General features: G+C 35.9%; 1 protein-coding gene across 6 annotated transcripts; it reads left to right on the top strand.

Moving 5' to 3' along the window:
* Nucleotides 1-27,887, top strand: LOC121147038 (UDP-glucuronosyltransferase 2A1). Of its 6 annotated transcripts, XM_040966718.1 has the most exons (7): nucleotides 80-793; nucleotides 12,021-12,651; nucleotides 16,995-17,143; nucleotides 19,741-19,872; nucleotides 22,015-22,102; nucleotides 22,915-23,134; nucleotides 27,603-27,882. In XM_040966718.1, exons 1-7 carry the CDS (start codon nucleotides 80-82, stop codon nucleotides 27,880-27,882), a joined length of 2,214 nt encoding a protein of 737 aa, XP_040822652.1. The 6 variants fall into 6 exon arrangements, with proteins under 6 accessions (XP_040822657.1, XP_040822655.1, XP_040822652.1 ...); XM_040966721.1 differs by lacking the exon at nucleotides 12,021-12,651 and having other exon boundaries at nucleotides 35-794; nucleotides 27,603-27,887; XM_040966719.1 differs by lacking the exon at nucleotides 19,741-19,872.

Genomic DNA, 27,887 nt, shown 5'->3' with positions numbered 1-27,887 from the left:
GAAATATTTTTGTCTTTCTTTTTTGGTGGAAAATCAGAGAAATTGTTTCAAGTCATCAAGTCAAGCATCAAGCCATACCATGTTAAGCAACCTTCTACTGTGGTCTCTTCAGCTTAGTCTTCTAGGAACTGCTCTTGGTGGGAATGTTCTGATTTGGCCAATGGAAGGCAGTCACTGGCTAAATGTTAAGATAATCATAGATGAGTTAATTAGAAAGGAGCATAATGTGACTGTGCTAATGGCCTCTGGTGCACTTTTCATCACACCGACCATTAGCCCATCGCTGACCTTTGAAATATATAAAGTACCATTTGACAAAGAGAGAATAGAAGGAGTGATCAAGGATTTCGTTCTGACATGGCTGGAACACAGACCATCTCCTTCAACAATCTGGAGATTCTATCATGAAATGGCCAAAGTCATCAAGGAATTTCACATGGTGTCCAGAGAGATCTGTGATGGTGTCCTGAAAAACCAAAAGCTGATGGAAAAGATGAAGAAAAGCAAGTTTGAAGTCCTATTGTCAGATCCAGTCTTTCCTTGCGGTGACATAGTTGCTTTAAAGCTAGGAATTCCGTTCATATATTCCCTAAGATTCTCTCCAGCCTCAACAGTGGAAAAGCACTGTGGAAAAGTCCCATTTCCTCCCTCTTACGTTCCTGCTGTCTTATCAGAACTCACAGATCAAATGTCTTTCACTGACAGAGTGAGAAATTTCATCTCCTATCGTCTACAGGACTACATGTTTGAAGTACTTTGGAAATCATGGGATTCCTACTATAGTCAAGCTTTAGGTATGTATCAACTACTGCTTTAGTGTTTGGTTTTAAGAAAACCATCTTTGAGTCAATTCATCTTTAATTCCCTATGCCTATTCATCTTCAGTTCTACAGATTGTTGTATATTCTAGTGCTTTGACATCAGGGAAGATGTTAAAAACATACTTCCAGGCTGGGCAATTGGAATAGTGGTTAAGAAGCCTCTTGGGCCATTCACAACTGATGTTGGAGTGGCTGTGTTTGAATGCTAGCTCTGCTGTCAATTTGATCTCCTTGAAAGCAGTAGATATTTATTCATATGCTTGGGAATCTATCATCTATTTAGGTGACACGGATTTAGTCCCTGACTCCTGCTTTTGTCTGACTCAGCTGAATGTCTGTCAAGCAGGGGTGGATATTTGGGAAGTGAACCAGTAGATGCAAGATTTGTTCCCTTAAATCTTTCTTTGCCTTTCAAATGAATAAAAAAGAATAAAGTTAGGCTTCAAAACCATAACATGCCATTTTCTAAATACAAGTATATGATTTGAAGATACTAAGTATTTTTTAAGTATTTTTATGGGTAAATGTAGTAACAGGTATTTAAATTTTAGAATCAGACAATCTATTTTAGTTATTACAATGAAAATAGAAATTACATTGAAACTGTGGTAGTGTGTGGAAAAGGCTTGAAAAGATTAAATTATCTTCACAACTCTATAATTTATATAAACATTTGTATACATTTGTATACATCTATATACATGTAAACATATGTATGCTTGTGTATGTATGTATATCTACATATGTGTGCACGTATATATGTGTATATATACTGATAATATGTGTAGATACATGTATACATATGTGTATACATATACTGATGGTCTCTGATCATTAGTTAATACAGATCAATGCTAAAATATAAATTAAAAATTATATTATTGATCTTTATTTGGGGGGTATAATTTAAGAGAAAACACACCATGAATCAGGATGATTTAATCATGTTAAGTTCTTTGAATTCCTTAAGTGTGATATAGTGCTAACGTAATGAAGACTATGTAACCAATGGGTATTATCATCTATATATTTTTATTGATAAATTTATAAGCTTATTGGTTGGAAAATCACATGTACTTTGTCTATTTGCATTCCTCTTAATTTTATTATTTATTATTCACAAGTGAAAGTTTTCTGTCATTTACTAGACACTGTCTTAAATAGAAGGGTTATATTAAGAACTAATTTGAAATCCTAGGCTTCAAAGATTTCACTCTCAGACAGGAAAACCATATTTGGAAAGGCATATTTACAAGGTGCATGATGGGGGTTTTGTATGTACAAATTGTGAATATAATGCAGAGAAGATAGATGCCTTGCGACAGAGAGAGAGAGGAAATTATACTGAAAATCTTTAGAATTGAGATAGTGCATAAGAAAACTTTTAAACAGTGAGTAGAAATGTTCCTGCAAAGTTATTTTGCAGAAAGAAATTAGATGCTCAAATATGGAGAACTAAAGTAGCACAATTCTACCAGGTATTTTCTAGAGATTTAGTGTTTTTGAAGGTGAAGGTACAAGGTAGGAAAATGTGGGAGAAATAGGGGTGATGCCAGGATTGTTAACATGCCAGCATGTGAGAGAACCAGACCTGAGAATAAGACAAGTAGGGGTTCTTTAGGGTTGTCCTGTGTAGGTCTTTGGACCTGCCAATGAATGTGAGAGCTGGGCCTAGGGATGGGCTGGACTACACTAGGCCCAACAGTTTTCATGAGAGCCAGGGCTCAGGGTAGGACTGAGCAGCAACTGCACCCAGTGGGACATATATTGGTTTCTACAGGGGTAGAATGAGTTTGACTTTGTACCGGTTGGCACACAAGAGCAAGGTCTGGTATGTCCCTGGTGAGGTTTCCTAGAGGGTTCCCCATCTAGACCACTGTGCTCAATCCCTGACCTCAGAGAAAAATCACATAGACATGTGGTTCAATCCTGGAGCATATGTTGCAGGAGTGGGCCACCTCAGTTGCTGACTCTTGTGTAAGAATGGAGAGCATACCCAGAACATGAAAGCCAAGACAGCCAGTTCATTTAAGCCAACAGAAAACTTTGAATACCTCATCAAAAATGGAAAGAATATCAGGTTGAACAATACCCCAGGCCACGCTATACAATAAGAACCTAAGTCTGTAAACACGCTGAGGTAGACAAGGAAAACCAATCGGCCTTGGAAGGAATTTCACACCTCTGGTGCATCAGTAAGCCAACAACCTCTCAGAACACTCAACTAACCCCGTTGGAACATTCTTCCTGGCACTGATGTAATGTGACATCAAGGAGCAGTGCAATGGCTCCATGCTCCTCCTCTATCACCCTACAGACACAAGATGGAAAGCCAAAACATTTATCCCACCGCCTCCCCAGACACTATCCTGACCAGAACCAGAGGTCTACATGTGTCTGTAGCCCTGTCCTCTTTGTGATAAAGATTAAAATAAAAAGAAGTGACAGATCCTGTTTCTAAATCTCTTCGCATAACTCTGATTTGTTCCAGGACTTTTATATAGATTGTCTCCCTGTTTTCTCTCTTTCCTCTTATTCATTTGCAGTTCTTTTCTAACCATTATTTTAAATTTTTAGTTTTCTATAACTTTCCCTAAAAATATTGTTGATTCTATACTTAAACATTTTATCTTAATAGCCTTAAATAATAAAGTATTATGTAAACTAAAATTTTTGGAAAAGAGTGAATTAACTAATTAAATTAATCTTTACAAATTTTCTTTTTTGGCATGATAACTAGTTCAATTGCTATCTAGTATGCTATCAGTTGCTATTTAAAGGGATGTATTGAGACTAGATTTTCATTTTATATAAAACACTAAGAGTGCTGTGAATATCAAGTAGAGGGAGATAATCCTAAGCTACTGCATTACTTCAAGAATAACAAAGCAAGAATATGTAATACGAAGGGAGCTTACAACTAGAGGAAAATTAAACAACATGAGAGTACAGATTTGCACAAGTGGTAGTGATGGACAAAGTCGGTTTGCTAGTGTGTGGCCATGGAAAAAAGGCAGCTTCATTTCACCTGCACTTCATTTATCACCTCTCCTCTAATAAGGTACTATAAGAGCTGTATTTACCAACCAACATAAGAAAAGATTTTGTATTCATGTCTGAGAAATATAACAATTCAATTGGTGCTAGCTGTTCATTGAGTGTAACCAAGTAAAGCTGATGATTCACTGATGGTGACTGTAAAAGAGGGATAAATAGGGATTGGGAGGAATTATGGGAGTTAGAACATAATCCATTTGATTAGTATGTGGTGCTTTTAGGAAGTTTTAGTGAAGCCCTGTCAGCAGTTGAATTTTGGGACTGAGATCTGAAAGCAAATATCATAGCTTAGAGATTTAAGTGTCATTTGCGTAAAGAAGAATAGTTTGGATGTAGTATAGATGATAATCTCATGTAAAGGTTCCCTGGTTTCCTGTGACATGCTGGTTGTTAGCTGTATTTCTGCTTTTATCTGCGATATATTCCTGAAATCTTCAACAATCAAATGATTTAACCTCAAAGGATGTACTTAGATTTTGTAAGTTTCACAACCCATAGTTTAAAACTGATTGTTCCTAGAACAGAGTCTCGGGTGCTATATTTTCAATATTTTATTTTGATTTCATGACAAATATCTTGAATATAAGCGTGTTGAATACCAAATAGAGGTGGATCATTTCTCACTTTTGATGACTGCATTTCTCTGATTACTATCAAATGTTAAGATCTTCTTGTTAATAATAGCATCAAATTTATTTTTCTTGCTTTCATTTTTTTCTTAAAATAAAAAAGAACAACATTCGGAATAGTCAAAGAACTGGAAATACTGAACACATACAGCAGGTTGCAAAGCTGTCAGGTGGGCAGAGCTTCTAAGGTCTCCATGTGCTGACTGGCTAATGGCATTAAAATTTCTTTGAAGGATAACAATGTATAAACTATTTTTAAAACAATGGGTTGCACTAGTGTTAGAAACCAAAAAGTTGAGCGCCTGTGTGGTAATAGCTATTGTAGTTTCTTTTTGCAAATATCTGCTCTAAAATAAGTATAAAATTTACCTAAAACCAAAGAAATATGGGTAAGTAAGGGCATATATGGTCATGCAATAATGGTAGATGAGATTGACCAAAAGCTGGTGAGCAGTTATAGTAAAAAATCATTTAAAGCAACCAAAGCCATCACATAGTCTCTGGGAGTATTAACTAGATAATTCAGATTCCAAAAATCATGTTTACATTATAAAATGGTAAGGTAGACATACAAATTCCACCATTCAGCAACAACAAAGACATCTATAATGACTGCACATGAACCTGTAGATATGGTAGGAAGGGAGAAGTGAAGGAGCAACATCATTGGTTTATAACTGGATCTCAGTAGTAAAAATGATGTGAAGCAGAGACTTGACAGTGTAATTCACTGAAGCCATCAGCAGAGCAAAAACTCTTCATGTTATCTTTCATGTTGAAAACTAACAAAGACCTTGGATGCTGTGAGGAAGGATTTGGGCTTCTTGCATCCCATATGGTAGATCCAAATGGGGTGGGTGACCTCGGAGTTCTCTGCCTCCAAAGGCACTCCAGGTCCCTGTGGTCTCCTTGGCAGTTGGAATGTTGTTCTTGGTGTCCGTACTGATAATCCTTGGTGAGGATCTGTGAGTCTTCAGTGTTGGGATACAAGCCTCCTCCTGTCTCCCTGCTCCACTTTGGGGTCCCCCCCGATCTGTACAGATGACCTCCTGTTAAGAGGTTGTCAGGATCGCTGGACCCAAGGTCATCAGACAAACAGCCAGGAGACCTGAGTGGTCGGCAGAAACAGAAGAACAGTAAACTTCCTTCCAGACTAGGGAGAGGAGCTTTCTCTGGTGCTTATTTAGTTCCAACTTTGGATCCCCACCCTCTCTTGCAATGACTATCAGGGTTACTCCGGAGCCCCCACCCCCCTAAAAAAGCAAACAACAAAAAAATTAGAATAGATAGACAGAGAACAACAAGGAAAGGTTAGAACCAGACAGGAAATACATGTGGATTCACATATGCCTTAGGTAGGACACAAAGATTAATTACTCCTCACTGGGGAATGGAAGATTTCTCTGCACACCCCTCCTAAAACTGTTCTGTGCCTCAACTGTTGACATATGCCTTGTTAGAGTTATAAGCCAGTTTAGACTATCCTAAAATCTGCCAAGTTCAGCAAAAATTATGCTTCAATACTATAAACTGCTAAATACTAAAATGAAAATAGACACGAGACAGCTGAATAGTACCCTATAGCCATTTTAAGGTGTGCAGCAGCGAGTTCTGTGTAGAAACTAAAATTGAAATGTCAATGAAATAGTCACAGGATGTTCTTAAGAACTTGGATTTTTTAAAACATATTTGTTACTCAATATCATGTCAATTAAATCCATAATGTTGTAAATTGTTGTTGATATTGTTCTGTGGCTTTTAATTGGTCAGGATGATATTCTGCCATCTCTACCTTCAGACCAGAGATGGTCTCCCCAAGAAACCATTAAATTTATGTGGACAATAAGATGCTTGACTCTATGCTTGGAATATGTTTGCAAAGAAAGAATCTTGACTGAATTTGAACTGCAATACTGCAACAAGGTGGAGGAATCCACCATGGGGGGAGAGTACTGGGAGGGGTTGGGGGAATCCCAGAGCCTATGAAACTGTGTCACATAATGCAAAGTAATTAGTAAGTAAAAAACAAACAAACAAACAAACAAAAAAAAACATCTGAATATGTGCAATAGCTTGGTTACTGTAAAAGCAGATTGTACATGAAAAGTTTCTTGTCAGAATGCATGTTTACATTTTATCTCATCAGCTCCTCCTCCTTGATGTAAGAATTCTGATTCTCATGATTCTGATGCTTCTCACTTGTATTCATGAGACTCTCTCCTAGTTTCTAATTTCGTAGGCTGGTAGTGTCAGAATCACATCCTCCATTGTGTTTTGCTGCTAATTTCAGAAGTAAAAACACACTGTTTTCCCAAGAGGTTAAAACATGAGACTAATCGTTCTTAACAACTTGTTTAAGGGAACGTATAAATTTCCTTACAAGTGAAAATTGCCCTTACCCTATGATTTTGATAAACAGCATCAAGTTACTAATTGGATTATACTCTTCCTACTTAGCATGACTATTTAAGGTGAGTTTACTTAAAGAAATAGTTTTAATGATGTTGGTGATGTGAACACTTATATTCAAAAGACCAGGTAAGAAGCAAAAATACTGACTAAAGTAATTATTTTTTAAGACTTTGCAGACACAGAAGGATAAATGAGGGTGATAAATAAGGCTGACTTGTAAAATGAGTGAATTATAATTTGGATTTATATTCTCCTCTAGTGTTCTCATAAAAATCATTGCAGTAAGTCTATATTCACTCAGGTCTCCAACTGTCACATCTGAGAAAATAAATAGAACCAACTCTCTGCGGTAAAAACCTCAGAGAGAGTGCATAATCTGCTAATTGCTAGGTATCAGATACTAAAGTGTTGAACTTAGTTGTTTTGTTTTGAGGAATAGCTGTTTGCCTCAAACTTGCTAATACTATCAAATCATCGCAGTTACCATTTGTTGATATCTCTCTGTATATTTTTAACTAATGTTATAAGTGTTTCAAAATAGTTTTCTTCTTAATGCATGCAAATGAATTCCAACTATTATCACAGATAAGAATATTGATGCCTGGAAAGATTATGCAGACTAAAATAAAATCACATAGCTAGATGTATGTAAAAAAAGTGTTCACACTAAATCTTATTTATACTTAAGCTTCTATGCTTTGTTCCTTAGTTCTAGAACATATTTGCCTCTTCTTTTAAAATTTTAGCTAGAAATCAAGACATTGTTCAGAACATTTTAGGGTTCAGCTTTTTAAAAGTATTTATTATTTTTTCATCAGAAAGGTGTATTTTATAGATAAAAGCAGAATCAGAGAGGAAGATCTTCCATCCACTGGTTTACTCCCCAAAAGTCTGTATGTCTGGAACAGAGCTGATCTGAAGCCAGCTGCCAGGAGCTTCTTCCAGGTCTCCCATGTGGGTGTAGGGCCCAAAAGGCTTGCAGGATCCTCTACTGCTGTCCCAGGCCTTAAGTAGAGACCTGGATGAGAAGTGGAGCAGCTGGGGCACAAACCAACACCCATATGGGATGCCAGTGCTTGCAGGCAGAGGACTAGCCAATTGAATCATCATGCCTGATCCAGGGTTCAACTTTCTTGATTGATTTTTTTCCTCTCCATATATTAACTTTGGAAATTTGTTGTTCATTTCTGCCGGATTTTGTTTTGGTGAGTGGAATCCAATATGCTCAAGCCATTCTGGTTAATTCATTATCCCTTGAGGCATCCTTCTCCAGACAACTCTGTTGCCTTGGTTGTACTGCATCAAGGTTTTTTTTTTCCTCTCTGGCTCTGAGAGACTTCAAATCAGCCTCTATGTGAAAGTAAAAAGGTTTGTCTGATTTCACAACTTTTCTGTTTAATATTAAATTAGGTACATTTTATTTCTATTTTTATGTTATTTTATATTTTATTTTAATTTAAAATTTTATTTTTTGTTTTTATCTTTAACAAAAAATGCTGCCAAAATTGTGGATGCATTTGAGGAGAAAGTAAAGTAGCACCTTTATAAAAGCAGAAATATTCATATTCACTAAAGATTATGCATGATTAACTGCAGTTACATCTCATAAACTATAAAAACAAGAGAAATTAATAATTTCTATCTGAGACTTATAATTTATTTATACAAATATAATTTAAATAAATAAAAATATTACATTGTATATGAATAATTAGATGAATACTTTCTAAGAGGTAATGTCATAATAAAAATTGACTGGCCATAATATTCATATCTTTACATGAACTAAGTATTTACTGAGTGCAGTTAACCATTATAAAATGATACGATAGAAATAAAAGCTATCTGGATGGTGCTTGATTTCTAACAATAATTTTAAAGCAAAAAAAGGTATTCAAGTCCTTTTCCATAAGAGCAGTATATGCCTGTGTCTTTTTGTTTTCTTATTATATTTTCTTTTTTCTTTTTTTTCTCCTCTTCCATTCTCTTTTATGGTCTGTTGCATAATTTTTCTCCCCTTCTTTTCCCTTCCTTTTATTTTACTTTTCTCTTCTCTCCCTCCTTTCTTCTCCTCTCCTCTTCTCTTCACTCCCTTCTCTACTCCTCCTCCACTCTCCTTTGCTCTCCTTCCCTCCCCCCACTCCCCTCACTTCCTCTAGTCTCTCCTTCCTCCCTTCTCCTCTCCTCCCTTCTCCTCCCCTCCCTTCTATTCTCCTCTCCTCTCTTCTTCTCATCTTACTGCCATATTTTCTAGTTTTAAAAAAATCTAAATTGATCTTCATTGGCTAGAATCTTCAAAGGCTCTGTTAGCACAATTCTTTGCAACGACTTATAAGCAGGGTAACAGTCACAGGCATTGCATCAGAAATGGATTTGCTGTGGAACAACCACAATTTCCAGAGACTGTTATAAAAGTTGTTAGGGTGAAAGAAAATGAAGGTTGTTATTATTTTAGACATAATCCTGAGTTTTGCACATGCATAATTTTTTAAGTCAGTTGAACTTTGGGTTTTGGCACATTCAGTAACAGGTCATTTTTGATATACTATAAGAGTAACCATGACTGACTTGCAGAACAACTCACAATGTTTGGGAAAAGGTGCACTGAAATTGGGTGTCTCAGTTTACCTGTGCTACAGGTGGAGAAAGTTGGGGATCAAGGTGAAGAAGTCTGATTAATTTTATCATTTAAAAAACAAGATCATGAGCCCTGCACGGTGGCCTATTGGCTGAGGTCCTCACTTTGTACATGCCAGGATCCTATATAGGCACTAGTCATTATCCTGGGCAACCTCACTTCCCGTCCAGCTCCCTGCTTGTGATCTGGGTAAGCAGTGGAGGATGGACCAATGCCTTGGGATACTGCACCTGCCTGGGAAACCCAGAAGCGGCTTCTGGTTGCTGGCTTTGGATTGGCTGAGCTCCAGTCATTGTGGCCCCTTGGGGAGTGAATCAGCTGATGAAAGATCTTCCTCTCCTTCTCTCTGTATATCTGACCTTCCAATAAAAAGGGGTGTGGGGGATTGAATTTTAAAATAAGATAATCTCCCTACAGTATCATATATATATACATATAACCAACATTTTTGAGTATGGTTGCTACTCTGAATAACTTTAGCACATTGTTTCACTTAGCTCACACAACTCGGAAACAGTTACTCCCATGCCCAACATTTTGTAAGGAGGCTGAGTATGTTACCTGAAGTTATAAAACAGGAGGTAGTGAATCAACTGATGTCAAAATATGGGTTGAATACAAGGAACTAGAGAAGACTGAGTTGCTATGAAACAAAGAATAAAAATGATAAAGGTATTAAATCTATACTTTTAAAAAAGTCAATTCCAGTCAAAGAACTGAAATTAAGTCAAAGTACTGGTGTGAGGCTAAAATTGAAGGTGACTATGACATCTTGTTTGTTTTTTCATTAATTCCTGGAAGTTACAGGGACCAGCTACAGAGCTCTTGTGGTCTCGGTGGCCACAGCCCAGTCTGAGAATAAGGAGACAGAACAGTTAACTCTTGGGATGCACTGCAATTCTTAAGGAGCAGCAGAAAGAGAAGACAAGCAGGCTCTGAGGGACATATCCTTTTAGGAGAAGCTTCATTAAAGAATATTGCTTCAGTGATTCTCAATTCAAATTAATAGGTCTTTCTAAAAATTACACAACTTTAGACCTTCTTTTATTCAGATGAACTAGAAATTTTTCAGAAAGTTTTACATCCTAAATCTTATTAAGTGTGATTCTGAAAATTTTATCTTAATTTTGTTAACTTAAAAAAAAAACACTTTATTTGTCATGATACAATTCCTTAGACTCAAGGATTTTCCCTTCCCCCTGCCTCTGTTTTCCCCTATATTATAACAATAGTTTAGTTCCTCAACAGCAGTCACAAGTCCATCATTCTCCTATTTAACTGCATCCTGACATTGCAGGTATAGAGAATGGTATAAAGTCCAGCATTCCAGTGTCAAGATATATTATTCTTTGTAATTATTTCTTTCAAATAAATACTTGAATGAAAGTGAGAACTGGACTTTGAGGATGAAGATAGTATTGTAACTGGCATGAATTTTCTTTGATTTTTTTTTTAAATCATGGTCTTATGCCTCACTGTTTCTTAGATTTTTAAAAAATATTATTCATAAATTTCTATCATCTTTATATTTAAGAATATGTGATCAACTTTTTGTACTTATAAATGCAAGCATTTTTATTGCCATAAAATGTACCTTAACTGTTTGAATGAAAAATAGAATAAGGAAGAAAGATTGATGAACAAAACCAGGAAACTCAGTGTATTCACTCAATCAGACACTGGTTTAAGGTGGTTTTCCCAACCTCCCTTGACCCTTGACTTACTCTTTCACCAATTCAGTGATGGATTTAGGCAAGATGGACCAGAATCTCTCCAGAAACGCAACCTCCCTCTCCTGCCATTCAAAATTGATTTAGAATGACTATAAGTGAACCCATAATGTCAACAAATCCCTGATAATTTAGATTATTAATTTAGTTATTGTCATGAAATCAGACATACTTAACATGTCCTATTTTTCCATTTATGGAAATCAACTATAGAATAACAGTTACTTATATCCCCAAATATATTTTTAAATATTCTTTGAGTTTTTGATTTGGCTATTCTGAAACATTTCAAGTGTACAGAAAGCTGAGGTATGACTGTAACAGATATCTATAACAATAAGAGTAAATACTTCAACATTGAAGTATGATTTTAAAAAATACACAAATCACCTTCTAACTGATTATATCGCCCACTATTTTTCACTAAATCATAGCATTATTCTATTGTCCTGCAGGCAGTACTTAAGTGTGGCATAATGACTTTGGAATTTTTCCTTCTTTTTTTTTTTAATTCCAGGTAAATTAGGAGTATCTAAAGTGCACTAATAGTCATCACACCAAATAATTTTTATGTTTTAAAAATCCATCTAAACATACTTTTTTATTTTCAAAGTTCCAAAGTAGGGTGATTTCCATGGATATCACTATGCTTAAAAAGTTTATCCAGTTGCTGGCCTTCAATTTGACTCTGGCTGAAATTACTCTAAGTGGAAATGTGCTAATCTGGCCTACTGATGGCAGTCATTGGTTAAATATCAAGAACATTGTGGAAGAATTAATCCAAAGAAATCACAGTGTGACAGTTCTGGCTTCCTCAACAACACTCTTCATCAACTCCAATCCAGACTCTTCCGTGACTTTTGAAGTGATACCTGTTTCCTACAACTTGAGCAAACTAGATTCCTTGATTGAACACATGATAATGCTGTGGTTGGAGCATAGACCAACTCCTCTCACGATATGGACTTTCTACAAAGAGCTAGGAAAACTCTTACACACTTTCTTTCAAATTAATATACAAATCTGTGAAGGTGTATTAAACAATGCTCAGTTATTGGCAAGGCTTCAGAAAAATGCTTTTGATGTGCTGATAGCAGACCCAGTAACAATCTGTGGTGACCTGGTAGCTCTGAAGTTAGGAATTCCTTTTATATACACGTTGAGGTTCTCTCCAGCTGCAACAGTGGAGAGACACTGTGGGAAGATCCCAGCACCAGTCTCCTACGTGCCTGCAGCCTTGTCAGAGCTCACTGACCAGATGACCTTTGGCGAGAGGGTTAAAAATACCATATCTTATTCTCTGCAAGACTACATATTTCAGTCCTACTGGGGAGAATGGAATTCATACTACAGCAAAGTTCTAGGTAAGTCTCCCAAGTTTTCTGGCAATTATTCCAGGTATCTTAATTCTTATTGTTCATTGTACAAAATATTTCTATCTGATTCCATATGCCAAACTGAAGTAAGCTTACCTAATATATTCCAGAAATGTTCTTTGAATATTCTCTTTGGGTGAATTCATAAAAAAGGAAAGGCAGCCTTAACTTGCCTGCTCTTGTCTCCTAAGGGATATAATTTTGCACCGCAAAGGTAACAGCTGGTTTATGTATAAATGAATGTTAAGGTACAGTGTAAATGGCAGCATCTATATCAGGGTACAGTATAAATGTGTTGGTAAAATTCTCTGTTAAAATTTTGAGATGATGTATAATTTACCTTTCTTCCTTTTGAAAAAAAAATTTACTGTGATACTGATGTAAAAAGACCAGGTTTTATGAACTTTTACAGATGTAATTCCAAGGTTCTTTCTCTTGACTTGTATTCTCCATGTATGAAAGAATGCACAAATTTTGAATCCCTGAAGAAAGAGCATTTCTGACACAAGTAAGAACAAGTGCAATGACCTTACAAGACTTAGATGTGTGAACAGCTCTACTCTTACCTGACTTCAATCTTACCTTTCAAAACTAGTTCTTTTAATGTTGTAATAGTTCTTACGAATTTTTTTTCACTTAGACTTCTAAATCTCTAGGTTCAATTGTGAAAACATATTGAACATTACACAGGTATAAAAATATGAAATACTAACTTTTGCATATGATTTGATGGTTTATTTATTAGACTTTTAAGTCAAATCCTGTGTTTTTATATTCTTTATTATATAATTTAAACACATACTCTGTTTTCCTGGACCTCAAATTTCCCTTGTCTCAACAAAGACACTTTTTGCTTTAAATTAGATGTTACCCACACAATTACTTTGCAAGATATTTGAAGTATGTTCCTTAATAAAACTACTGTCCATGGATATCGAACACTGACTTTCGATGGTATAGGATCAGATCACAGCTTTTATTCCTTACATAAGAGGATTACAGTAAACAAGATGAAGGCAGGACTTGGAAAGCATGTGAGTCCTGATTTCAGGTTGCACCTGCTAACTAATGTTAGGTCCTGACTCCCCTCTTTAAAATGGGGCTCATCATTTCACCACTCTAGGAGTATCATATAATACCACCTGTGTGGCTACATCATGACAACAATAAAGAATTATAATCATGTTCAGTATTACTTGAATCAAGTAACTCAAGAGTTCTGCATGACAAAGCCCTGAACTCACCATCATGGAGCTTTGTATATAGAAAGTAGTCAATAAATTTGTATAGACTGAATGGGCTCTGGTGTGTGCTAAATCTCCCTTCCCAGGGGAAGTCCTGTTCAGTTATGTAATGTGTTAAAAAGCCTTTGTAAAACAAAACTTCCCAGCGTTTCATTTTCACAAGATAATGATCCAGTTTCAGAAATATCACATTTTAAGAAATGTAAGGGCTTAGTTGCATAAATCCTGTATGCTCCTTGTGTTACTAAACACATCCTAACAACCAGTAATCACACCGAGTATTTTATTTCAAACAGATATATTGTCAAGAACTGATAAAACCCAACTCTTCTTTTGTTTGCAATTGCATTCCTAAAGTATTCACAACACCTGGCAATTGTAAACTGATACTGGAAGAGGGAAGATACTTTATGTTTAAATTGCTGTGTTTAAACACAGAAGGTTTAGTAACTTGTCAGATGTCTGTGCTGTGTCTATTATACTGGTTATTCCTTCACATTTATGTGTGAAGAAAATGACTGGACAAATCACACTTGAACTGTTGTGAAGAAAAACAAAAAAAAATCTTAAAACACATAAAAGTAAGTATCAGGGACACAGCTACTTGTAGTATTTAAAATCTTGATTTCTATTTATAGTGAGAAAGTCTGAAATCTTACAGATGAACTAAGTACATAATAAGAATCTTACGTTCTCCTCATAAGCCTCTTCATCTTTATTTGACAACACTCATTTGGCCATAAGGTATAGTTAGGCAGTGTTCTGCAGTAGCTGATCTGTTTGTGACATAGGCAAGACTCTCTCAGGACGGAGGCATGGCAGCTTATTCAGAGGTAACGCTTAGGGAGCACACACATCTGTAAATTGGAAGGGACAGCATTTTCCAATATGCTTCTAATAGCTAATGGAACAAGAATGTCAAGGAGCATGAAAACCATTGACATCCATACCTCTCTCTCCTATTCTTTTTTGTATCATCTATGGTTCTGTTTGTGAGTCAAGCAAATTGGTTTCCTTGCACCTCAGCACCTCACCTCCACCTTAATGCCATGTATCCAACTTCTGGTCCTTCTCCCAAAAACCTGGAGTTTTTTCACTTTGTTTTTGTTTTTGTTAATCTTGGTTAACATAAATCTTCTGATTCCTTTTTTCACGCTTCTCCCTTTAGTCAGTGCTATAGATTTTTTTTTTAAATGTCCTTTCTCTTGAAATAAAACATCCATCATAATGAATGTCCACTGAAATTTCACTAATTAAATCTATTCTTGTAAAAATTAAGAAACAAAGCATTATTATGCCAACCCCATCATTCTTTCTGCCTTCTAAGAGTTTCCATAATCCACCAAGGGCAATCACTTTGTAATGAATTGCATACGTATATGATGAAGCATCCTAACTTTTTTATCCTTTAAGATCTCTAATTCTAACCCTAACCCTAGCCCTCTGATGATGTCATCCAATTAAATGGTTTCATTATTATTTGTATGCTGATGACCAATCAATTTCCATGTTTTGGTGTCCTGTTTCCCAAGTGCTCCCCACTTGCAAGTCCAACTGTATCATCTTTTGAGGAATTTGCTGTATCGCAAAAGGTTTTCATTTACTCTTAATTTCCATTCTTATCTGACAATAAGTACATCGTTCTGGAAGTCTTTCTCATTTTCTTTTCATGGAAAAGTTCTTCTGGAGGCTAAGGTAAAAAATAGTTTGCACACATACAATGTTTGAAAGAAATTCTATTGCTCTATTAGTAGTATTTTCTCCTTTCCCATTTTCTATTGTCATTATTTTGGTGGTTTTCCCACTGAAATCTTAAAAAAGAAGCAACAAACAATACAGTAAGAGAGCAGAGTTTATTTTTCTCTAAGGTAATCATTCACAAGAAGAAAATAAACTCTGTTGTCTGAGTAATTCGAGTGTCAAGTGTGTGTGAAAGTGGTTACTTTTATTTTACTTACCACTAATTCTGCTATTGTACAATAGAAAAAGTGACCAATACAAAAGCAATTCTTTAATCACCCTGATGTGCACTAGCTATAATTTCTTGTTTTCAAATTATATTTGTCTTATTTGGGGAATATAATTTTATCCAAGTTCATCTAATAATTAAATTTATGCCTCATGGAAACTTATGCAGACAGACAAACAAATCATGATAGTTTACTTGTAAATGCTCAAGGTTCTTGCCAAAACACTAAAATTAATACTTGCTAAATCCCCATAGAGTATATCTTGACAATAGGATGCTGGACTTTCTATCATTGTTCATACATACCTACAATGTCATGATCAACTGAAAAAGCAGAATGATGGGCTTGTGACTGTTGCAGAAGGACTATATTATTGTAATAATATTGGGGAAAAGAAGTGGGGGCAATTAGAGAGCTTTGCCAATGTAATCATATCATGAAAACTCAAATTTTAAAATATGCCCTAGAATATATTTAAATTAATTGCTTATTTTTGTGATTTATTTTATGATTTAGTGACATTTACATGTGTATCTCAAATCCCCAGAAAGTGTTACACTGATTGTGAGTGAAGAAGGTCATTATTTAAAAAATGAATACAAAGCAACCTAAGTGACAGCATTTGAGTCAAAGAGGAAGTGTGGACCGAGGTTGGTGGTATCCTTCAATAACGTGTGTGAACCAAAGAGTATAATAAGAGAGTGTAAAAGTGAGACTGCCTTAATTGAAAGCTTGAAAACCACTGAGAGGTCACTGGATATTGAAGTGATGGGGCTGATGTATCTAACTGGAAAGGAAACATATCGGTATTAAATGCATTACTAGTTGGACTTAAGTTTTTGATATGCCACTTTTCTTGCATTTTTGAAAAATCCTATTTTCCAGCATCTCATCTTTCTTTCAGTCCACTGTTTCTCCCTTTCTAATCCCACTTTTTGATTGTTTTTTTCTGCCTCCTTCCCTTTTTCTTTGATTTTTCTCTTTCTTTGATAACACATAGTCAAGATGAGCATTCAGAATTACCTGAAGTTTTCCTTAGAAGACTAATTATAGATATTTTTTTCTCATTAAACATATATACTAACTTCCTCCATCCACCTTTCTTACTTTCTTCTAGGAAGACCCACCACACTGTGTGAGACTATGGGGAAAGCTGAAATTTGGCTAATGAGGACATATTGGGATTTTGAATTTCCTCGTCCATACTTACCTAATTTTGAGTTTGTTGGAGGATTGCATTGCAAACCGGCCAAACCTTTACCTGAGGTAATTCTGTGACAGTAAATTATTGTGTGTACATTATGACAAATTATTTTTTCTTAAAATATACAGCTTTGATTACGGAAATATGTTGATGGGCTTCTTCAGTCAGCCACCCCAATTCATCTTTTGCATCAGAGGGGCCTGTTGATTGATATAGGATTTGGGTATTTTTGCATTGACAGCTCAGGTTGAAGAACAAAATTGTTCTAATGCTGTGTTTTAAAATATCAGTGTGTAGCGGGCATCTGTGGCACAACACATTAAGCCACTGCTTAGCGAGTCCACACCTCATATAAGAATGCCTGGTTGAGTTCCTTGCTGTTCTGCACATCTGACCGGCTTCCTGCCAATGTCCATGGAAGGCAGATGACAGCCCAGATGCTTCTCTGTCACCCACTTGGATGAACTGGATCAAGTTTCTGGTTCATGACTTCAGCTTGGTCTAGCCATGGCTTTTGCTGACACTTGAGGAATTTATCAGCAGATGGAAGACCCTGTCAGTATTTCTCTCTGGTCTCCTCCTCTCCATTCCTCTGTATCTCTTTCTCTCACTCCCCCAACCACTTCACCTCTAACCTTTAAACTAAACAGATGAATCTTAAAAAAAAAAAAATGTACTCCCAGTAGAACTCTGTGCCCACTGCTCCTCCTCACCCCCAGTTCTGCAACCGGATCTTTGCGAGCAAGCACGCGATCAAACTGCACCTTAGCAAGAAGCCCCACAAGTCTCCCAGGGATCACCTGATCCACATGACCGCTGAGAAGCAGTAGCGAGCCACTGTGCCCGGGACAGCCCATGGCCCTGGCATCCTGGCCTGAGCCACAGCACTCCATCTCTCTTCCGTTTCTGACCTGCCTCAGCGGACCTCGGGTTTTCTTACAGACATTTTGTAGTTATATTTATATGCTCTTTGTCTGACCTATGCATGTCATTTTTCTTTTCCCCTGAGTCAGTCTGACCTTTTTTTTTTTTCAACATCTGTTCTTGATCTTAAGCTGTCTTTTGTAGGAAATAGTGGGGCACACAACAATAAAAATGAGATTTATTTTTATGCTGGACTGGTTGGTGAGGGAAGCAGGAATGCAATTGTGGGAACTTAGAGCTGCTGAGGACTCCCCAGGTTCCAAAGCCACCACTTCACTTGTTTCGCTCACGCAGGAACCACACACATACACACACCCTACAACACCTCATCACCACAATGCCCAAACTCTCCTCTGGATGCTGAAAAAAATGCCACTATTATTAAATAATCAAGCTATTTTTTAAAATGTATAAAATGTTATTTCTTTTTTCCAGTAAAATACTGCAGTTTATAATTATTTACAAACATAAGCTTTGGTGCAAGCTGACCTTTCTTTAGTGGGCTGTGTTGGTAAATGAAAAAATAAAAAGCTCAAATATACCAATCAATGCAGCAAATATTGGAGTCCTTCCCTTGTCAATTGCCAGCATAGCTTAAAAACTCCTGTATGCTGCACATCAAACCATTTTAAACTCTTTGCTTTCTTTGTACTTTCTGGCTGTGATAATTGTGGCAGTAGTGTGTGTCACTTTGTGAAACTGACATTTGCTTTGATAATGAAGCACAATGAAAAAATATCAATGTTGCAGTTTCAGGAATCTTCTCTTGACATTCTCCTGTATTATGGCCATAGATAAGAAATTCATTAACTCTAGAATGATGACAGACAGTTGAGCAGTGAACGCAATGCAGGTGCTTGGAAAGCAGCAGCCACACCAATTATGTGAAAGGCCTCAACCACTGCCTGTAGGGCCCAAAGTACCCAACTTGAACAACTGCTACTTGTTAACTCACAGAATATTATTTCTGCAGAAATTTATATATTACATCTGCTTTAAGGCTAGACTAACACTATGCAGCAAATCTCACCACCTATCTGGTACCTTTTAAAAATAAAGCAAAAACTTCCATAGGTGTAAAATTCCATTATTATCATTATAGTACAGCATTAAATGTTACATTTGCTTTGAAAATGTCTCTCTCTACATATATATTTATATTTATTAAATATATGTATATTTATACATATATATAATTTATAACAGATGGATTCTTAGCAGAAGAAATTAGGTATGGTTGAAATGAGACAAAAGAGCTACAGAATCATATTTCCTCTTCAATAAATGGTTCCAGGTATCAGAAGAGAGGATCTGCCTAAAAATTTTACTGTTACTGGTTCTGGCTCCTCCTATTTAGAAGTGTAACCAAAATTTTTACATTCAAAAGTAATTCTTATATTTATTTTAGAGGGAGGAAGGGAAAGACATAAAGAGAGAAAGAAAAAGAGTGAGAGATCGTAAGTCTGCTATTTACTAGTTTACTAATCAAATGTCCACAATATCCAGGGCTGGCCAGTATCTGGGATTTCAGTCTGGGTCCCCTAAGTAGGTGGCATGGTGCCAGGTTCAAGAGACACCACCTGCTGCCTTCCATATATTAGTGAGCAGAGCCGTGACATGAACCCACAGAAGCCAAGGTGTTCTGAGATGGAATGAGGATATTCATCACGGCACCCATCTCCTTTTCCCCTTATGATGCTGAATATGACTAATAAGAAAAATTTTATATTTACAGGAAATGGAAGAGTTTGTCCAGAGTTCAGGTGAAGATGGTATTGTGGTGTTTTCTCTGGGTTCAATGGTCAAAAATATCTCAGATGAAAAGGCCAATCTGATTGCCTCAGCCCTGGCCCAGATTCCACAAAAGGTCAGTGTCAGCTTTGCCCTTGGTAAGCAGATTTATCCCATTTGAAGTTTGAATGTGACAGTTTGTGCTTTTACAAATGACTGATTCAATTCATTTTCACCAAATGTAACTGGTTAGCCGTGAGTAAAAATTTGTGAAAAATGAAAGTGATGTGTTTTGACATGCTGCTTACCTCATAAGTCTTGACATCAATATGGTAACTTCTTTTTATAAGACTTGATTCATACTGGAATTAAGATGGAAATGTTAAATCCCAATAATTTGCATTGCTATAAATACTTTGCCCTGTTTCTTTTTTTTCCCAAAATGTATTTATATTTATTTGAAAGGCAGATTTACAGAGAAGAGGACAGAAAGCTAGGTCTTCCATCCACTGCTTCACTTCTGGTCACAATGGTCAGAGCTGAGCTAATTCAAAGCCAGGAACTAAGAGCTTCTTTTTGGTCTCCCACTTGGGTACAGGACCCTAAAGGACCCAGTAAATCTTCCACTGCCTACCCAGGCCATTAGCAGAGAGCTTGATTGGAACTGGAACAGACAGACTGGACACAAATCAGTGCCTATGGTGCTTTCAAGTGTAGGATTAACCTGCTGAGCCATCTTGCCAGCCCATGGTCTGTTCAAACTACCCAAAAAGTTCTGAAGTATATTAGTTTTTTATTTTAGGACAAGAGTGTAGACACAAAGCACAGAAAATTTATGCTTAAAAATACACTCCAAATGTCTAGGTTTCATTAAGATTCTATTAAAGTAAAATTGATTTAGATCTGAAATCTTGCATTCACTTTGTGTATATAAATTGAGAAGTTTAAAGGTGAAAATACATTCTAATATTACACTAGAAATATGCATTTTCTTATCTACAAGGTATGAATAATTTTAATTTTACTAACATCATAATTCTATTTATACAGCTTTAATAAACTATTGTGAAATACTCTATGAATGTTTATGTTCATGTATCTTTTAAAATGTGCTTATTTATTTTAAGCACAGAGTTGCAAAGAGAGAGAGATTAGAGAGAGGGAAAGAGAGAGAGAAGAGAGCTGCCATCTGTTGGTTCACTCTCCAGAAGGCAACAACAACCTGGAATGGGACAAGCACAAGTCAGAAACCATAGCTTCCTCTGGATCTCCTACATTTGTGCAGGGGCCAAATACCAGCGGCTTCTCCCACTGCTTTCCTAGGTGGAGCTTTATTGGAGGAGGAGAGGCCAGGACTGAAATTGGTAAACCACAAAGGAGTCTGGTACTGCAGATAGTGTCTTAACTTGATACATCACAACACTAGCCTCTTACATATTGATGAAAATACATTAATTGTATAATTATCATGATTGCCAGTTAAATATGATAAAACATTTGCTTTTGACTTCCAAATTATGCTTATTACAAGTTTTCCAACATTAAGCTTTTAATGTGGATTTTCATTAATTGTACTAAAGAAGATATTATGTAAATTTAGTTATTAAATTCCCAAAAATGTATCTCTGGGGAAAATGTAATATAGGGAAATCCCCACCTTGTCCTCCCTCAGAAAGAAATGAACAAAAGAAAGGAAAGAAGAACAGGAAAGAAGGAAGGAACGAATGGGGAAAGGAAGGAAGGAAAGACGTTAGGAAGGAAGAAGAAGAAAGAAGAGAGAGGAAGGAAAAGAAGAAGCACTGAAAAAAGGGGGAACAAGGAAGGAAGAGAGGATATGAAGAAGGGGAAAAGGAAAGAAAAAAATCAGTAATACAGAAAGCATATCACAAAATCTCAAACTGCTTGTATTTCTTAAAAGTACATTATGAATTAAATATGGCAGCTAGCTATGTAGGCTCAACAACATCAGATAAATTAAAGTATTAATGCTCAGAATTCAAATATTCCGATTAATGAATATTATTTTCTATTTTCTCACTTAAAATCTTACCCACAGAAGCATTCAAGTGATAAATATTAGTAATATTTTACTAATAGTCTTAGTCAGGTAGACGTAAACAGCTGTAGTGTATATCTCCGTGTCGGGACGTCTAGTGATATGCCACTTTCTCAGCTGCAACCCGGGGCAGGTGATTACATGATTCCTAAACAATCCTACGGCCTTAACATTTTCTTCATTTTGTTTTCACTTGCAAAACTAAGGCATCGTTTTCTACAGGTCTTATGGCGATACAAGGGAAAAACACCGGACACACTAGGACCCAACACTCGGCTGTATGATTGGATACCGCAGAATGATCTTCTTGGTAAGAGGACTATGCCCGAGAAAAAGAATTCAGATGGAAGGAGACAAGTAACTTAAGTACAAAATACATTCTACAGATGTTTCATAACTTAAATTTTAACATTTCTAGTTTCCAGTTATAACGCACATATAATAATGATCATGAATTTAATGAGCCATACCTCCTCTGCATCACAAATGAACATCTTCAGTTAAGGTTATCTTCATCTCATCATGATTGTATCTATCTCAGTTCATGCATCTCTTCCCCTTTAATAGTATATCTGAAAATGAAGAAAAGGTTAATTCCTCTCCTTTCCTGTGTTAGTAATACTCTCTGTGTCCAGTTTTTGTAGAAAACACTACCTTCAGTGGCATCACTCTACAGTTAAAATACTGCTTGGAATAACTACATTGTAATATGGAGTGCTTGGGTTTAAGTCCTGGCTCTATTTCCTGTCCAACAGCCTGTGAGTCCTGTGGAGCAGCAAATGGTGATTCAGTAGTCACCATTTGAGATTTCAGTTGAATCTCTTTTATCTATATTGCAAACCTGGGTTGAACGCCCAGCTTCATGGTTTGTCCTATCTCAACCTTGGATATTGCTGGCAACTAGGAAGGAAATACATGAGAACTGTGTCTCACTTAGTCTCTTTCTTTGTCTCGCTCTCACTAATTCTCTTTCACTCCACTTCATGAACAAATATATTTTTGGAAATAAAAATACTGCTTTCCTTAGTTACACAGTGGTTTTCTTCCTCCCTTCTGTTTCTAAAATTTTCATAAAATATAACACTGAAATCCTCACCCTTTCTCACCCAATTACCAAACTAGGTCATCCCAAAACCAAAGCTTTCATCACTCATGGTGGAACTAATGGAATCTATGAGGCAATTTACCACGGGGTCCCTATGGTGGGTGTCCCCATGTTTGCTGATCAGCCTGACAACATTGCTCACATGAGGGCCAAAGGAGCAGCTGTGGAGGTGAACATGAATACAATGACAAGTGAAGACTGGCTGAATGCTTTGAGGACAGTAATTAATGATCCTTCGTAAGTACCTCTGCTTCCTCAAGCGGTTATCTACCACTGATTTTGCTGTCCAGGCATAACTGGAGATACCCAATGTTCTGTGCTTTTGAATGTTTATATTTAAATGATGTAACATGACCAATATGGAAATCACCTATTTCATTTACCAAATTAGAGAAATGATTTACTGAAATTGGTAGGAAAAGATTTCAAGTATTCCATTTTTCTCAAAAATAAGCAATGTCATTGCATGGATATTTAGATATTTTCTGAATACCTGTTGACCCTTGTAAATAAATAATACTCAGATCTCATAAATCATCAATTACATATACAATAAAAGCGATAATGCATCCAATTCTATGCTTTAGAATTAGCTGTTATTTAACAAACATATTTAATAACATGATCCAAAAACTTCCTGTTTGGTACTAATCTCATTCTCAGTTTTCAGGATCTACATTTTTAACTTATTAATTAATACTCCAATTACTTATTTTGTCTTCACACTTAAAGATTCAACTGTACTGCAAGGGAATCAATATTCAGTATTGAATTAGAGGATCTTTACCACAAAATGCTTTTGATTCATTTAACTGCAATTTCTTTCAGTGAAGACTTTGTAGATTGAATTCCCTGATCATATTTAGCAATAATTACTCATTACTTTAAAAAGAGAATGACTTCTGTGTGAATAACTCACCTCTTCCTTACCTTCAGATTTCTGAATGTATTGTTCAATCTCTTCTAACTTTAAATGCATTTCTGAGTCTTACCTGATCATTTTCTCACTCACAGGAAAGAATTACTAGTTAAAACGCAGAAATTTGATTATGATGCAGCCTTAAAAGTTATTTTATATATCTCCCTTAATTAATGCTTACAAAACTATACATCTAGGTCGACAGTTATTCAGTTTTCTCTTTCAGAAATTGATTTTTATTTCTTTTTGTTCTTTTTAAATTTTTTTATTTCTTTTACATCTTTCAGTTCTACATTTCATTTGGGAATATCAGTTTTCATTTTCTTTGTGCTGAAATATTTTAGTTTTCCTGTGTTGAATTTACAGAAATTTCTTCAAGCAGTCCATAAGTTAGGAAATTTGCCTTTTTTTCCTTGAGCATGGTTTGCTGTTTATAATTATTTTAATAGTTCTTTAAAATGCTATTTTAAACAACTTATTTCAAATGCTCACTTATCTCCCTTTCCACAGCCTCTTGGCTTATAGTCTGATTTGTTTATCTCAAACCTCCTTTTTGGACTAGTTACCATTTCTTATTATTCTTACTATTTTGCTATTTATTGATTTATTTATTTACTTACTTACTTATTTCATTTCCAAATAGGACTACATGGTGTCTTCAACGTTCAAAATGCATATTATGAAAAACTATAAGGATTTTTAAATTTTCTCACAGTAGACACCTCTTAATTCATTTTTCCTGAACATTTTGAGGTTACCTCACATACGCATGTGGTTTTCAGTTTTTCCTCTCAGTAACTGCTTTGCGTTTGTATGGATGCCTTTCAATTAAAATTTGTCTCCGTATTACATCCAATTCAATGACTTGTTTGCTGAAATCCAAAGTTATTTGGCAGAACATTCCATCCACTTTTCTGTACACTGGAATTCAACAAATGGGATATCCAGGTGAAACTCAGATGGAAATTTGTTCAATTTTATTTTAACGGAACTATTTTGTTCTATGTGCTCCAAGCTCTGGTGCCAGGGTTTGTAAACTAAGTGATGGTATATTCATTTCTCAGGGGGGAGGGCTCCCAAGGCTTGGTTTAGATCCATTTGAGTCACCTGAGGTTGGCTATTTTCCCTTCCACCAACATTTCAATACACTGACATTTTAAGTAGGGGGTACTTATTTTTATTTAAAAAGCAGATTTATGGAGAGAGGAGAGATAAAGCTCTTCCACCTGCTGGTTCATTCCCCAAATTGTTGCAAAACCAGGGCTGAGCTGATCTGAAGCCTGGAACAGAAACCTCTTCCAGTCTCCTACATGGTGCAAGGGCCCAATGGCTTGAGCCATTTTGCACTGCTTTCCCAGGTATATAAGCAGGGACCTGGAGTAGAAATGGAGCAGATAGGACTTGAACCGGCACGCAGATGGATGCTAAATCTACTATGCCACGGTTTTAGTCCCATAAACTAGTTTTTATTCATACACATATATACAGAGTGTTTCTACATGTTCTTGGAAAATAAATGTTATGATAATGTATCTGTGCACTTCAAAATGATATTGGATCAAAATAAAATTCTTTTTAACATATACTTAATCCTATTTTTCATGAACATGGATTTCAAATTTTAAAACTTTGTACATCAAGAAAGTCTTAAATAGCAGTTTGATTTGGTGATAAAGGCCAATAGTTTGTCCAAAATACAATATGATAAAACATGTGAAGCTACTGTTTTCATCTTAACTAAAGTTCAATTTCTCTACTCACAAACACTCACATGTGTGCACACATACACACACACAAGCATAATCATATGTGTAACTAATCAGATAATCCCCTGCTGCTAGATCCAGTGCATCATTTGAACTTGTGAATGATAACCACATTTGTTTCCCTCAGTCTTACCAGAGTATCTCCTACACCACGGTCCCTCTTCACAAACCATTTCCTCTATATCACTTCCATGAACTCAGCCAGAATCTATTAAGTACAACTCAAAGTAACCCTTTACTGTGGTTTAAACATCAAAAAGCTTGAAAAAGATTCCACACGCCTTTAAAATACATAGATCTCCATTGGTATATCCATCAGAAATGCCTATTAAGGCCCATAGTCTATTTGTAAATTAACTTATTTGATTATCTGGCATTGGCTTTTGTTTTTTTAATTCCGCATATTGATCTTTTGTTAAATTTGGGGTTTGCAAACATGCATTTAATAAGGTACCTCTTAGTTTGGCCATTTCCTTTGTTGTTCAGAAGCTTTCTAGACTGATGTAATTCCATTTCTCATTTATCATCAGGTAAAAGCAAATAAAAATCATCTTACCACAGCTAAAATGGCTTAATTACAATAAAAATGAACGAATCAGAAAAAAAGGGAACACAGTTGTTGGGAATCTAAATGATGATTGCCATTGTGAAAAACAATGTGGAGTTTCTCCAGCAAACTAAATAAAACTACCATAGCATACACCCCAAGCAAATGAAATCAACAAGTCAAAGTGATACCTGCACTTTCATGCTTTTGGCACCACCCTTCCCTATAGCTAGTTTATGGAATCACTAGTGTGATGTAAGAGGCAATGTGATGTATGTACAAAAGACATCACCCAGCTATTAATCATGCATGAAATCCCGTTATTTGTGGTATTGCGGATAGGACTAGTGGATATTAGGTGAAAAAAGTCAGACATAGAAACACAAATAGCACGTGATCTCATTAATATCTGGGAATATAAAAGTTGACCCAATAGAGATTGAGAGTAGAACAGTGGCTATCTGGTTTTGAGGGAAGGAGTGCAGCAAGAACAAGCTGGTCAATGAAATCAGTTAGATAGCGGGACAAAATTCTGGTATTTTATAGCAGAGTAGGGTTAATAATGCATTGTGTATCTCTAAACAGAAGATGGTTCTTTTTGCATATTCACCACGATGAACAGTAAATATATAGGGGTTAGACATGCTAATTTACATAAATTTTTCACTACCCAATATACACATAAATTAGAAAGTCATTGTATATGATAAATATCTACAAATACAATTTCAGTCAAAAATGAAATAAAAACATAGAAAATTTTTATAGACCTGCACTTATGTTGTCACAGAACAAGAGTCCTTTTAACTCTTATGCTTGCCACTGTGATCCAAAATGAATGAAGAACTCTAATTCTAGAGAGAAAATTTAATTTGTCTAAAAACAAAACTCAAAAAAAAAAACCCCTCAAATTTCATGTACTGGGATATGCCACTCCTTAAATTACTCCAGTATCTTCATCCAATGTTGATGTCTCTGAGAGAAATTTGGGTTTTCACCAATAGCATAAATATGTACAAAGATGCAATTGCCAGGTGCTAAAAACCTCAGAACTATGAAAGTACTCAGCAATGAGAACTATCAAATTTTTATTTCTAGTATATGAACTAGGAAGAGTTTAACAGTCATGACAGTATGTTTTAAAAATTCCACAACAATAAGCTACTCAGCAATCTGGTCTTACAATAGTGTTGGATAATGAAGTTCTTTAAAACTTGAATTCTTGGAAAAATTCATAAGGTATATATTCACAAATAACTTCTCTCTTTTTTTCTTTATGTCTATGCTGGCTCAAATTTTGTTAGTAGTATGTGTCTTTTATAATCTGAGCTTCACAATATAACCAATAAAGTTTATGAGACAAACTTTTTACCAAATATTTGGCTTCTGTAATGTCTATTAATTCCATACTTTCCTTCAAGAAGAGGAAAGTCTAAAATTGAAACTAAATGTTATCTATGTATTTCCCTTTAGATACAAAGAAAACGCTATGAGGCTATCAAGAATTCATCATGACCAACCTGTAAAGCCCCTGGATCGAGCAGTCTTCTGGATCGAGTTTGTCATGCGCCACAAGGGAGCCAAACACCTTCGGCCAGCTGCCCATGACCTCACCTGGTACCAGTACCACTCTCTGGATGTGATTGGATTCCTGCTGGCCTGCTTGGCAACATCCATAATCTTGATCACAAAATGTTGCCTGTGTGTTTATCATACATTTGGCAAGACAGGAAAGAAGAAAAAGAGGGAATAGATCAA

Source organism: Ochotona curzoniae, unplaced genomic scaffold (genome assembly GCF_017591425.1).
Source record: "Ochotona curzoniae isolate NIBS_2020 unplaced genomic scaffold, NIBS_Ocur_1.0 scaffold_4506, whole genome shotgun sequence".
Classification (NCBI taxonomy): domain Eukaryota; kingdom Metazoa; phylum Chordata; class Mammalia; order Lagomorpha; family Ochotonidae; genus Ochotona; species Ochotona curzoniae.
This window is presented reverse-complemented; position numbering and strand designations above follow the sequence as displayed.

Coding starts and splice junctions, on each gene's coding strand:
- LOC121147038 (XM_040966718.1), top strand. CDS start 80: ATGTTAAGCAACCTTCTACTGTGGTCTCTTCAGCTTAGTCTTCTAGGA. Junction 17,144..19,740: donor CGGCCAAACCTTTACCTGAG/GTAATTCTGTGA, acceptor TTATATTTACAG/GAAATGGAAGAGTTTGTCCA. Junction 23,135..27,602: donor ACAGTAATTAATGATCCTTC/GTAAGTACCTCT, acceptor ATTTCCCTTTAG/ATACAAAGAAAACGCTATGA.